This window comes from Aspergillus fijiensis (genome assembly GCF_003184825.1).
Source record: "Aspergillus fijiensis CBS 313.89 unplaced genomic scaffold BO72scaffold_57, whole genome shotgun sequence".
Classification (NCBI taxonomy): Eukaryota; Fungi; Ascomycota; class Eurotiomycetes; order Eurotiales; family Aspergillaceae; genus Aspergillus; species Aspergillus fijiensis.
Window position 1 is genome coordinate 203,856 of NW_024469033.1, and position 12,544 is coordinate 216,399.

The 12,544-nt window shown below is 53.9% G+C and overlaps 5 protein-coding genes across 5 annotated transcripts; 4 read left to right on the top strand and 1 right to left on the bottom strand.

The window, feature by feature from the left end:
- The first annotated feature begins 475 nt into the window (after positions 1-475).
- BO72DRAFT_451523 (uncharacterized protein) lies at positions 476-2,822 on the top strand. The gene has a single exon (XM_040945506.1). It carries the CDS (start codon positions 726-728, stop codon positions 2,730-2,732), a length of 2,007 nt encoding a protein of 668 aa, XP_040797699.1. The 5' UTR covers positions 476-725; the 3' UTR covers positions 2,733-2,822.
- Positions 2,823-2,901: 79 nt separating this feature from the next.
- BO72DRAFT_451524 (synaptobrevin family protein) lies at positions 2,902-4,173 on the top strand. Its single transcript, XM_040945507.1, has 2 exons — positions 2,902-3,099; positions 3,242-4,173. The coding sequence occupies exons 1-2, from the start codon at positions 3,056-3,058 to the stop codon at positions 3,969-3,971; spliced, it is 774 nt and encodes a 257-aa protein (XP_040797700.1). The 5' UTR covers positions 2,902-3,055; the 3' UTR covers positions 3,972-4,173.
- Positions 4,174-5,562: 1,389 nt separating this feature from the next.
- BO72DRAFT_451526 (putative C2H2 finger domain protein) lies at positions 5,563-8,773 on the top strand. Its single transcript, XM_040945508.1, has 2 exons — positions 5,563-8,108; positions 8,212-8,773. The coding sequence occupies exons 1-2, from the start codon at positions 5,756-5,758 to the stop codon at positions 8,493-8,495; spliced, it is 2,637 nt and encodes an 878-aa protein (XP_040797701.1). The 5' UTR covers positions 5,563-5,755; the 3' UTR covers positions 8,496-8,773.
- On the bottom strand, positions 8,644-9,567 carry BO72DRAFT_451528 (dolichyl-diphosphooligosaccharide--protein glycosyltransferase subunit 4). Its single transcript, XM_040945509.1, has one exon. It carries the CDS (start codon positions 9,226-9,228, stop codon positions 9,031-9,033), a length of 198 nt encoding a protein of 65 aa, XP_040797702.1. The 5' UTR covers positions 9,229-9,567; the 3' UTR covers positions 8,644-9,030.
- Positions 9,568-9,887: 320 nt separating this feature from the next.
- BO72DRAFT_230767 (Zn(II)2Cys6 transcription factor) lies at positions 9,888-12,187 on the top strand. The gene has a single exon (XM_040939846.1). The coding sequence runs from the start codon at positions 10,337-10,339 to the stop codon at positions 12,095-12,097; it is 1,761 nt and encodes a 586-aa protein (XP_040797703.1). The 5' UTR covers positions 9,888-10,336; the 3' UTR covers positions 12,098-12,187.
- The last annotated feature ends 357 nt before the right edge of the window (positions 12,188-12,544 follow it).

Here is a 12,544-nt window from a genome sequence, read left to right on the forward strand (position 1 = left end):
TCCAACGACTTCTTCTCTTCCCTTGAGTGCCTTCTTTGCTTTCCACAGCATAAAGTGGATGACCTGACCTGGAGGATATTCATGATTGTATCCTGACAAATTCACTTTGTAACTAGCACCTTGACTTTACAAAAGACTCTCCATAGCAACAAATGAAGAGGTCATGGTAGGTGAGTCAGACAATCTTCCGTTTGTCTATTTTGTTTGCTGTGCTACTTTGTAATGCAAGGGCTGTGGCAGCAAGCAGTCGAGACTGATTCAGTTGTTTACAGTTACAGTTAGCGGAGACTATAACAGTAAAAGAGATAGTTACCTTCATGATGTAGTCACTCGCGCCTTATTCACTTGTACGGTACCGTCATCGGTGAGCTCTACGCCACAGGGCTAGCCATTCACCTGTAGGCAGCAAGTAAGGCTGGGCTGAGGCTGTGACGGGCAGGCTTTCTCTCTTCCCGCCTTTCATAACACAACACATCTGCGGTATACATTCATCTTTGTCTTCTCAATTCTCTTCTCTCTCTCTTCTCCCTTCCTCAGTTCACCTCTCTCTCTTTCATCCTTCTTCGTCAGCTTTCTACTCCACTCTTTGATTCTCATCAATCAGCCTCGGTTCTGAGAAGCCTTTACTTGTCTCTACTTGGTTTCAACATTTCCTGGATTGACAGCCCATCAACCAACTCAGCCTTCTCACGCCACAAGACACCACTTCATAGCCAGATATCACGATGAGTCGCAGCCATGGGCCTGACTTGATTCTCATGGACAGTGCCGACACCCTCGTTTACATCGACGACACAGAACCACACGATCGGTCAAGGTATTCCTTGCAACCACAACGCGCAGTTACAATTCCCCACAGAGTCCATAGTCAAAGACTGCTGTCCACGGGTTCTGCCTACTTTCGCAAACTATTTGAGCCTAGAGCTCAGTCTCGAGTTCTGAAGCGTCGCAAGCTAGATGGGACGTTGCCTGACGGTGTGAAGTTTGTCATTGACCTCACGCCGCCCACCACAGATGATGAAGGGGTGAGGTTTACTACAGAGCTTTCGTGTCCGCTGGGGTTACGAAAATGGGCTCTTGCACAAAATCGATGGACCCTCCCATCTCACCTTGTTAGTGGCATAGACGATGGACTTGAACACTCCAGTAGCAGTGACGAGCCCGGCATCCCTGTTGAGTATTCAGAGGCTCGCAACCGCCGAGGGATCGCTCATGTCCTCCAAGCCTTAGAAGGACTCAAGCCTCAGCTTAACACTCCGTGCAAGCTCTGGACGTTCCTTGCCTTGGCTAAGCTGTATGGCATCGCTCATCATCCACGGGTCAAGGTCCCGATCTTGACCTGGATTTACGAGGGTAGGAATTCTCTACTCATTGAACTGCACCCAGAGATTGCATACGGAATTGCTTGCTCTATCCAATGCGAATACTTGTGCCAGGACTCATTTTCGATCTTGGTCGGAGAGGCATCTTTGCGATTGATGGCGGAGCCGAACGCAACACTTACCCGCCCTTGGGATTCGCACGAGACTCTGTACGGCCGGGTTCGGGAGGTTCTGGATGATGAGGACCGGCAGCGAGTGGAGTATGCCAGTCAAAGCTTCAAGGACCATGTCATTGACACTTTTCTTGAGCTCGTTGGCAGCAAGATGCAATGGCTGGAGAGATTGCCTGCGGTCCACAAAGTGCTCTTACACGAAGCAGGCGGCCCTCCTTGTCCTCTTGCATCTAAGCTCATCAGATGTCTCAAGAACTATGTGCGACACCATATTATTGATGCATTAAATACCGACCTGGTAACTTGGAAGGAGATCTCAGTGCTTCATGAGCCCGATGATGATTACCCGGGAGAGCGATTTCTGAAAGCTTATACCAAGATGCATTATACCGAGCGCATTATGAGCCGAACTTTCTGGAAGAACCTCGGGTCAAAAAATTGGAGCAATCTCCTACCGTCAGCCTTCGTGTATCTGCGCTCAGCCAACTCCATCGCAAGTCAATCGGTCGCCGATCTGGGCCGTCATCTACAGCCATTTCGGGCGCAGGAAAATACCAAGATCGGACTTTTTGACACGGGTGACTTGGTTGGAGAAGTCAACCGTTACAACGCCCACACCGGCTCCGGTCGTCCCGTTTATGGCGCGGATCTCATTATTGTGGGCGACACTGGAGAGCTGGAGTCAGCATGGAACAACACCCTGGGTCATCTCTCGAGCGAAGCACCCTCCGGTCCAATCTGCCATCTCGGAGGTCTCTATCCGGAAGGGTACATTGACTTTAACCCTCAGGATTTTTTCAGCCAACTTTCTTCCTATCTGCACTCAATATCAGACAGGATGCGCGGGTCCTATCGATCTGAGATGGATCAGCTAATTACCGACTGTGTCAGCTGCCTGACTGCGAATGAAGTGAAGTATCTTCCTTTGTGGGCGGGAGGTAACGACGATGGTTCTGGAGGTGTCTTCGCCGACCTTGACATTCCAAATGCCGAGCTTGCAGGGTTCGCGACGCCGGGACCGGGGATACATATGGGAAGCTCGGTTGCTTCGAAGCCGCTCTCAGACTATTCTTCCACCATGTATGAGAGTACGGTGCAAGCTGCGTCGCACGGGGCGACAGGCGGATTTGGTACGGATGTCATGTCGTTCAGCATGGCAAGCGAAAGAAGCGGTATTGAACAATCTATTGCAGATTTTGAAGACTTGTCACTTGAAGATGCGATCCGGCCACTCTAGGCTTATACACTGAGACGAAAGAAGATTTATGTGAGATATTACAGAGAGAGATCTAGCTAGAATCTAGAGCAAGATTGTCTTTTCAGCGAATGTTTCGTGTAGAGAGTCAATATCAATGCCTGGGAAGGCAGCCGCGTAGCACGTGATGGAATCCGGGGTTTGGGGGCGGCGACGTCACGGACCGATGATCTTATCTCGCAATCGATGCCTCCAGGCACCAGACAGAGACAACAACTGCAACCTCTTCGCCTGCCCTGCCAGCTGGTGACAACCTTTTTGCAGCATCGACATAGAATTGGCAGGAACTTAACCATCTCAGCATCATGGCCGCCGCCTCATCCTCGAAGCCCTCGAGCTTCCTGCTCTAGTACGTCTTTACCAACCCACAAACCTCAACACAGAAAAAAAAAAACAACCCAGCTGCTAGCCAGCCAGCTTCAGTTCTCCTTCCCAATGCAATTCTACTGCTAAGCCCACAACTAACCAATTCACCTTCCTTGGAAATCCAGCTCCTGCATCGCCCACCGCACCACTATCCTAGCCGAACACTCCTCCCCCGGCACCTCCTCATCAGCCGCCTCCTCCCTCGCCTCCATCATCCTCCCCAAGATCTCCCACGACCAGCCCCAGAAGCTCACGTACACCCACGAGCGCCTATTCGTGCACTACATCGCCGACTCCCCCAGCAGCAGCACCAACAACAATAACAATGACTCCTCCTCATCCACGGAGCCCAACTCCTACGCCCCGCTCAGCTACATCGTCGTCGCGACCGCCGAGCAAGGCCGCCGCATCCCCTTCGCATTTCTCCTCGAGATCAAGCGCAAGTTCCTGGCGGCCTACCCGCCGTCCAGCACCGACTTCGCCACGCTGCCGGCCTACGGCTGCGCCGCGTTCAACCCGGACCTCCGCGCGCTGCTGCAGACGTACAACACGGCGCCGCCGTCGGACTCGCTCGCCTCGGCGCGGCGCGAGATCGACAGCGTGCGCGACATCATGACGGAGAACATTGAGCGCGTGCTGGAGCGCGGCGAGCGCATCGATCTGCTCGTCGACAAGACGGATCGGCTCGGCGGCAGCGCGCATGATTTCCGGATGCGCAGCCGCGGGCTGCGCCGCCGCATGTGGTGGAAGAATGTCAAGCTGGTCGTGCTGTTGATTGTGGTGATCGTGTTCCTGGTGTATTTGTTTGTCGGGATGGGGTGTGGGTTGCCTGCTTGGGGGAAGTGCGTGGGTTGAATGTTTCGACTGGTTGGTTGGATGGCAGTGAGTGGAAAGAAAATGGGGTGATTGGGTGGGTGGGGGTGTGAGATTGAATTCCTTTTTGTTAAGGTTGAGATTGAGCCTTGTGCTTGTTGCGTGTTGTTGATTTGCGTTTGTTTTGAGTTGCGGTTCTTTTGCGCTGGTTGTTGATTGATGGGCTCATGATTGTCAACGGGTGATGGTATCTAGTTGAGGTTGGTGGGCTGGGCTGGCCTTTGAGATGGATGGAAGCTCAAGTTTTAATTCTGTATAATATCATGATAATGTAGTCTGGTTTACTTCTATATCACTATTAATCCCCCGGTTTTAGACCAAGCCTGTGGAGTATAAGGAGTCGGCGATGGAACAGACACCGGCAGATATAGCTCGAGACCCATTATATAAAAACATATTGCCGTATATGGCAAATAGAATACACTTCCAGGCACCAGGCTTGGATATGTCTCGAACCAGCTCAAGAGATAGACTGCAGAGCTCATGAGCATACAATACAAATCTAACTGCATCGTCCATCCAATGCACACCTTGCGTAGTTCACAAAGCGCCCATAGAAGGTGCACAACCAGGAGATTCAGAATGAGAGGGAAAAGAATCAAGTATCGTGATATGGTGTTCAATTGATCAGCTACCTAAGCAATCTAATTGCCAAAGTTTACAGTATGTGTCTCACTCTCAAACCCACAGCGTCCTTGCCACCGTGGTAACATCAGTGCGGGTCTGCAAGCGAGGCAAACGAACCCCCTGGATTAGATCCAGGTATAGGTTATTTGCTATTCCTTCTTCGCCAGTCGTATACCCCATCAAGCATTGTGAAGGGTTGATGGGGAGATAAACCTGGCGCAATTCCTGTGGGAAATAGGGGGGGGATGATCAGGGGAGCGATCAGCTACGTTTGTCGGGGTAGTCGTAGCGCATTTCTCGAGGTACTGTATCTTCCGTAAAGATCTCGTGCCTGGCCAATTGTGATCGTGACAGTCCAGTTCCTTAAGCGGGATGTTTCAGCCTTTGCCGGTATGCTTGCGCTTCATCGAGGGTTGAGCACGGAGATTGAAAACCCCTAGACCATTGACCTTCATGCACCAGCATCCGGAGTTGTGGCATCGCCCTCGCAAGTCTAAGCCCTGCTTAGATTGTTGTGATAGGACGTGCAAGTCAAAGGTCGTCAAGTCCGGATGATTGCATCTCGGATGCATGCGGCCAATGGTATAGTGCTTGTCTGCAGATTGTCCCAATCATTTTTAAGACGCTTCAGCAGATCTCCGCGAGCTCGGGAACATGATCGTGGTGCAGATTCCCTGGCGTGTTGACAACTCGAAAGAATTCGCATGTTGTGAGTTAGACAGAAGTCGATGGGCGACTCCCGCGGACCTTTTCAATGGGCAGTGTGCGTCACATGACCCGAGCTGCGCTTAGCCTTACTAGAAGCCCCCTCATTCGGCAGCTTACAGCTAGTCCCAGAAAGTACCAATCAAAGCTCACCGCCTGCCTATCTGACGAGCGGTCCGGGTCGATGATCCCTCCGGCCATTGTTCTATTGCATTTCGCGATGCGCTATCCGTAGTCGCGTCAAGCTTCGATTCTTGTTTTTATAGAGTGTTACAGAATCTTTCTGTGAAATACCGATGTGCTACTAACATTCACTTATTCTTTCTTTCCTGCACACATCTATGCTATTCGATCTCATGTCATGATCCAGACGGGAATCTATTCGCGCCTGAAACCCCGATAACGCGGCCTGGCACCAAAAACGGCAAGGAAAAATGTCAAACAACGATGACATTCAGTGGCTGGAAAGCTACCTGCGCTATGGCTACGACCCCGAGGTGCAGAGGTTTGAAGACAATAATATGGCATACTTTCAGGCAAATCCGTACTTTGCCTTGCCCCCGCCGTCTCAAATGTCCCACCCGTCGCCAGGAACGAGTCACGCTCGATTTCAACCACCTTACCCTCAAGGTCGTCCATCAGCGGAGAGAACCAGTGTGAGGCCTACCGGTGTTACTCCTTCCTCAGCACCCGCTCCTTTTCCAACACAATCTCGCCCACCGCATGCTCCACCTCGTTATGCGCCTCCATCGTCCGGCGCGCCACCCCCCGTGTCCCAGACGCAAGGCTCGCAGGTTCATTATGCTCCTGCCAGGGGACCCGAGTCTTATCAGAACCTAGCGCAGCAAGCTCTCTATCACTCGCAGCGGGCACCGTCTCCACGGCCTCAACAACCAACCCAATCCTCTCCACCTACCACGACAGCAGCACCTACAGCACCTGCAGCAGCTGCTCCGCCGCCTACGAAGACAGCTCCGCCTCGGCCTCGAAACACAGGGTCTCCTCAATTGCTTAACCCCACACAACCCCACCTGCCCAACAGCGCGGCCCCTCGCGCACCTCAGGCTGGCCCTCCAAGAGCCTGGACAACGATGCCTGATGGTAACAGAACGGCCTCGGCCTCTGCGCCCGGGCGCGCGCCTCCGCCGACCTCGAAGACAGTCCCTCCTGAGGCGCAGAAGTCTGTTTACCATCCAACGCCTCAGCCGATGCCGTCACCTTCGGCTTACTCCGCGCCTCCGCAAAATCCGCCAGTAACTCAGGCTACCGGCGGACCCAACCAAGCTCCTACTGCTGGGTCTCACACGGCTCCTTCACAGGGCAGGCCACAAAACGGCCCAGTAGATCAGAATGCAGGCGGGCACAATCAGAACTCTTCCGCCGCGCCTTACGGGGTATCACCGCAGAGTCTGGTACGGAATCCAGCAACAAGTCATCATACGGGCGGACCTTACCAAAGTTTATCCGCTGGGTCTCATGAGACACCATCGCACGGTATGCCTCAGATGCCACAACCCGGAGGTCAACCAGCTTCTGCCCCGGCTCCTGTCCAGGCTTCTGCCCAGGCTCCTGCCCCGGCTCCTGCCCCGGCGCCCGGCCCAGCACCCGGCCCAGCACCAGGTACAGCACCAGGCCCAGCGCCTTCGCAAGTGATCCCTCAAAAGCAGAAGTTCGATGCGTTCACGAGTCAGGAGTCTGGAAATCCTGCTAAGAAACGTCGCGTCGGACCTCCAAAGACATCAAAGCCACCGGCGTCGTTTGCGTCCACGGGTGCCGCCCATCCTCCAATCCCGGCAGGTGGGCTGTCTGTCTACAGTTACTCTCCCGCAACTACCCCGGGGCTCAAAGTGAAGTATCATTTGAAACACCGCGCCGACATTGTGAAGCCTATAAATGAAGCGGATGCTGCTCGGAAGCTGGCTTATGACCCTAAGACCATTGCTAGAGATGTTCTAATTGCATCCGGTCGTCATCCAACTGAAGACGCTCTGAACCATCACCTCTTCCGTCTACGGGATGTGTTCACACATGTGGACAACGGGTCAGACCTGGCGACATTTCGATGGGATCTAGTAGATTCGCAGGAGACACGTGACCAGGGACGGATGGGCGCTCCCCTTCCGCCGTCCAACCGACTTTCCACGCCCAACCAACTTTCCGCGCCGCGTCCCGCGCCGCGACCGCCGCACCCGATTCCTGCTCCGCCTCATCTGAACTTCCCATCAGCCCCAGTCCCGCCAGCATCTGCGCAACCTCAGCAGGCACTGCCTCCGCATCCAAAACCGCAAGTGCAGCCATCGCAACCTCCTCCTAGCTCCCAAATCTCCTTCCAGTCTCCTAGTCCGCAGGTCCAGCTTCCGCCCAGAAACGGTGTTCCTCCCTTGCAGTCCCCGTACACACCACTACCACCAACGCCGCAGCCGCAGCCGCAGTCACAATCCACACCCAGGACACCGGCGAGCGCGATGGTGGGCAAGCGGGGACCTGGTCGTCCGCCTGGGAGCGGCAATAAGCCCAAGCAGCCGGTTACGGCGACGAGCGCACAACCGGTGCAGTACCAGGTTTTCGGCTGTCAGTGGACGGACTGTCGTGCTGAGCTCCATAACCTGGAGGGGCTCAAGAAACACATTTTCAAGGTTCATGTCTCTCAGCAGCTGACCTGCGGTTGGAAGAGATGCACACACCCGGAGCCCATGCCTGCGGCGCTGCTCTTCAAGCACGTGAAGAAGGACCACCTGGATTCTATCGCGTGGAGGCTGGGCGATGGACCATCTGTGCCAAGACCTGGTGAGAAAGCATCTGGATGATCGCATTTCCACTTTACGCGTGACTTGTAGCATTTTGAAGGGCAATTGTTAATTATTTGACTCTTGCTCGCACTATCCAATAGGTGAAACCACTAGCGAAACAGGACTGTCTACGATTCCTCAGAACGGTCGACCTGGCATGGATGACATGCTTATCTTCCCGGCGAGTGGTTCGTCGATCCGAGCCTACCATAGAGTTCATGGCAAAACTACCCAGCAGCAAAAAGCGCAGGAAATCCTCAAGGCCGTGCAGCGACTGAAAGAACAGATCGGCGTGGGCTTGGACCCTGGGGGCTGCGAATTGACCAACTTTGTGCGGAATGAGCGACAGAGCACTGAGGAGGATGTTTATGAAGTGGTTGTCTAAGCCTGTGGTATCTTCATATTACGGCAACCGGCATTCTGCATTGGGCGGTGTGGTTGGTCCCTTTCTCAACTTTTCTAGAGTTATTCATTCGAGAGCATCGGTGTCGAGGCGTAGGTGTTCCGGTCGCTTTTTGGGAGTGTGTCCTGTGACTCCTACCCAGCTTTGGTTCGTCCCCAACCCGTCGCTTACCCCAGGAAACCACAACCTTGTACATTGATATCGTGGGAAAGCTGGGAACATCTGCAAGGTGATATACATCCATACAATGCACACATACGAAGATACATGTGAAGTATTTCATAGAAAGTAAACGATGCATTGGATGGGAGCCCAAAAGACCACCGCCCGGGTATTCTAAACAAACAAGCCCATTGCCTTTTGGTCTTTTCCACCCCGTAGTCATTCGCTTAAACTAGACTCGAGACACAGAACACAGAGATAAACGCGACAGAAAGAAAAAAGAAAATAGCAGTCAAAACGTTCAGGTTGTGGGTATCCATCCTCCCTAGCCAGACTTTCCTTCCCAATTCACACCCTACGACGACGATCCCACGGCCGCAGCAGCCGCAGCCGTCTCCTGCGAGACCCCGGGCACTTTTTGATCAGCGGGAGCGTCGAGTTCGGCGCCGTCGTCCTTGGCGTTGACTTCGAGGAAGTGGTAGAGGACAATCATCATCATGGCGCAGCTGCCGAGGAAGACGGCCAGGCGGTGGAGCTCGTCGTCGGTGATCATTGTGATGGTTGTATTTCTTTGGGGGATGGACTGGTGGGGTGAGAATTTTGAATATCACGGTGTGAGGTTCAATTGAGGTTGTTGTGTGGGTGTTTTGTGGTGATGCACAGCAGGAAGAGGTACCGGCGCTGTAGGAGGGAAGTAGATAGCGGAGATGGGAAGTTCACTATCCGGAGAACGGGGGAAGCCACGTTAGCCTTAATCATGGGATGCAGGGCAGTGTGTAGGAAGGACGGTTGAATTGAGGCGACATGTCGGCTGCTGGGTTGAAAATCAATGCAAGGAACATACCTAATCTCCGAAGATAGATTTGTTGGTTCAATGGGGGGAGCAACAGACTGTTGACTTGACGGTTCGGAGGAGGACACTTTGCGCTCTGTCGGGGAAAGTCGTCGTAATTCGTAACCAGTGGACTCCCTCCCGCCTTTCTTTATCAGTCAGCACTGCCTATCTTGATGCCTCATCGCCCAGGCAGCAACAGCTTTGACCGATCCCACTTCCTAATCAGGGCAGGGCGACCGGTGATTGGAAGCTGCGACTGTTAAGTTACAAGTTACCTAACCCGTGACCACCGACTGGACTTAGTCTAGCTTATGCCTAAGAATACAGGCAGCGGCCGCAACGGCCCGGCCGTTATTAATTATTATTTAACTTAGCATTTACAATCGTATCATCTCAGCTCTCACTCACTTCTTCCCCTGTCTTTCTTCTTGTTGGATGGACTACAGGTAAGAGTGAAATTCTGTCAGTCTGTCTGGATACTACTTCTGCAGCTATCCTCAGTCTTCAAATCTGCTGTATGTATGCGAACGATCTCTTTTCTTCGGTTGCCCTCTTTCCCCTCTGTCCCGAGTCCCCTCTTCCCCCTCCCGTGTCTGTCCCTCATAATCTCTTTCCCCCCCCCCAGAATTCCAGACAGCGGCTCTCCCCGCTCCATCCAGATCTCGGCTTTGCCTCAACGCTCTGGCTTTGCGCTTCTCAAGACAGCCCCTACCCATTTTTCATGCACTCTGATGTGTTTATTGATTGTTGGGTAGCTTAGCGGGGGCAGCTGGATTGCAAAATATTGATGTCCCCCGTGTTAATCGATCTATGACAGTCTGCCACCATGGACCAGGGAATCAACCCATTTGTGACGGCCAAACCTCCCAACCCACCCAAGAACGCCGGGCCTTCACTCCTCGCCTGCCTGCTGTGCCGACACAAGCATCTCAAATGTGATGGCAACACACCCGTCTGTGGCCGCTGTGCAGCCACGGGCGCCGAGTGCCAATACACCCCGTCGCGTCGCGGCTACAAAGGCCCGTCAAAGAAACGCCGAGCCAACCCGTCCTCCCCCGATCAACTCCCTACCGACCTATCGGCTTCGTTTGAGGCCCAGCCATTCTACAATGTCCCCTCCGAATGGGTTCTTCCCGGGAACATGCCTCTCATGCCAGTGACGACGCCGCTCCCCAGCACCAGCACGTTGCCGCCTTCCCTTCCGACCACCAGCCCCGAACTGACGACCGATGGCTCGGTCTCGTCGCAGCCTCTTCGCGCGGCTCACAGCCCCCTCACCCCGGACTCGTATTCTTCCAACCCAGGCGACAATTACCTCATTGACATTTACTACACCTACTTTCACCCCTCCCACCCCATCCTGCTCCCATTCCGGATTCTGTATCGGTCTCATGTCCCACCTTTCCTGGAGCATGTGATCAAATTCATTGGCACTCACTTCACTCCCGCTGCGTCCAGTGACACGTACAGGCCGACCGTCATGTCGTCTGTCATGGAACAAGATCCTTCGGTGGAAAAGGTTCAGGCCCTGTTGCTGCTGGCCATTGTTCTTCATTCGCGGAATGAGCGAGCTGATGCCGGAGTGTGCATCGCAATGGCTGTGGACCTGGCTTTTGAGCTCGGGCTACACACCCGACACTTCGCCCAGACCATGGGAGAGGGGGATCCGGTGCGGGAGGAGAGTCTGAGACGTACCTGGTGGGAATTGTTCATCATTGAGGCCATGCTGACTGCCCTCGGCGTTCAGCCGCAATACCGTTGCAACACCGTGCCTTTGGAAGTGCCACTGCCGTGCGAGGAGAGGATTTATCAGGACGGACTGGCTCCCCCGCCCCCATTGACGATCGCACAATTCGATGAGCGGGCGTTCGCTGATGAAGAACGGGATTTCTCCTCCTATACCTACCGCATCGAAGCGGCTCGCATCTTAGGGCGGGTGGTGGCCATTCAGGATATGGTCGAAGGCCAGCAGGATCAGGTCGAAGCTACCGACGCTCGGATTACTAGCTGGTTCCATCATTTGCCCGAGTCGAAGGCTGAGCTTCTGCGTCCTGATGGTTCAGTGGATGAGATGATGTTCCAGGCGACTATGGTCGTCAACGGGTCGTCGATCTACCTGCACTTCCCGCGCTCGGATCTGCTGTCGTCTCCCGCTGTGGCCGCGGAGGTGATCTGCGGTCATCATGGGCCGCTGAGCATCCCGGCCTTCTCGCACCATGCCCATGCCATGAAGGCCGTCAAGGCCGCCAGCGAAATCTCGACGTTGGCGTCGATCCGGATGCCCGTCGTCAAGCACACCCCGTTCTTCATCTGCACGTTGGTATTGAGCTCCATGGTGCAGCTTGCCGCCTGCTCGGTGAAAGCCGGCCAGATGCCCGACCCCAGTCGGGACCGGCTTACACTGACAATCGGCGTGTTCAAGACGCTGGCCCGCACGTGGGCCATCTCCCAGAGCATCATGCGGCAGATCAAGGCGGTTGCGCGCGACGTGATGGACCTTGGGCTCCGACCCAACATGGACCAGATCGATCTCAACAGTGTCTTGGATAATGGCCGCTTTTGGATGCCCGACATGCTGCCTCGCTGAAGAATCTGAGTCCGGCGCATCACCTGTGTGGTGTTCCTCAATCGTGGGAGACGTCATGCCTATTGTTTTCTCATCAAAGAATATATCAGCACCAGCCCTTCCCGCGCCTTCTCCCTAAAATTTCTTGTTGATATTCTTGACCATTGCAACGATGATACCCTTTCCCCTGACTGCCCCAGGATGTATGAAACCGGGCCCGACCTACTGAAGACTGATGATTTGTTATGGTGTATTTACATGCCAGGATATGCCGAGATGATGAACGATGACGATGCGGATGTGTTGAGTTACCTTGACACCGAGAATTTCTTGCGAGTTTCCCTACATCCGGGGCTAGTGTAATGGCTTTGGACGCTTCGGATATTCGCCTGCCAACCAGCAGAGCTACACATATTTCCCTTTTGGATTGTTGTCTTGTGGATCTCGTTTTCTGGTTCTACGGGACCT

Excerpts from the sequence above, each read along its gene's own strand:
- BO72DRAFT_451523 (XM_040945506.1), top strand. The coding sequence starts at position 726 with ATGAGTCGCAGCCATGGGCCTGACTTGATTCTCATGGACAGTGCCGAC.
- BO72DRAFT_230767 (XM_040939846.1), top strand. The coding sequence starts at position 10,337 with ATGGACCAGGGAATCAACCCATTTGTGACGGCCAAACCTCCCAACCCA.
- BO72DRAFT_451526 (XM_040945508.1), top strand. The coding sequence starts at position 5,756 with ATGTCAAACAACGATGACATTCAGTGGCTGGAAAGCTACCTGCGCTAT. Across the intron at positions 8,109-8,211 it reads ACCATCTGTGCCAAGACCTG|GTGAAACCACTAGCGAAACA; the intron begins GTGAGAAAGCAT and ends ACTATCCAATAG.
- BO72DRAFT_451524 (XM_040945507.1), top strand. The coding sequence starts at position 3,056 with ATGGCCGCCGCCTCATCCTCGAAGCCCTCGAGCTTCCTGCTCTA. Across the intron at positions 3,100-3,241 it reads CCCTCGAGCTTCCTGCTCTA|CTCCTGCATCGCCCACCGCA; the intron begins GTACGTCTTTAC and ends TTGGAAATCCAG.
- BO72DRAFT_451528 (XM_040945509.1), bottom strand. The coding sequence starts at position 9,228 with ATGATCACCGACGACGAGCTCCACCGCCTGGCCGTCTTCCTCGGCAGC.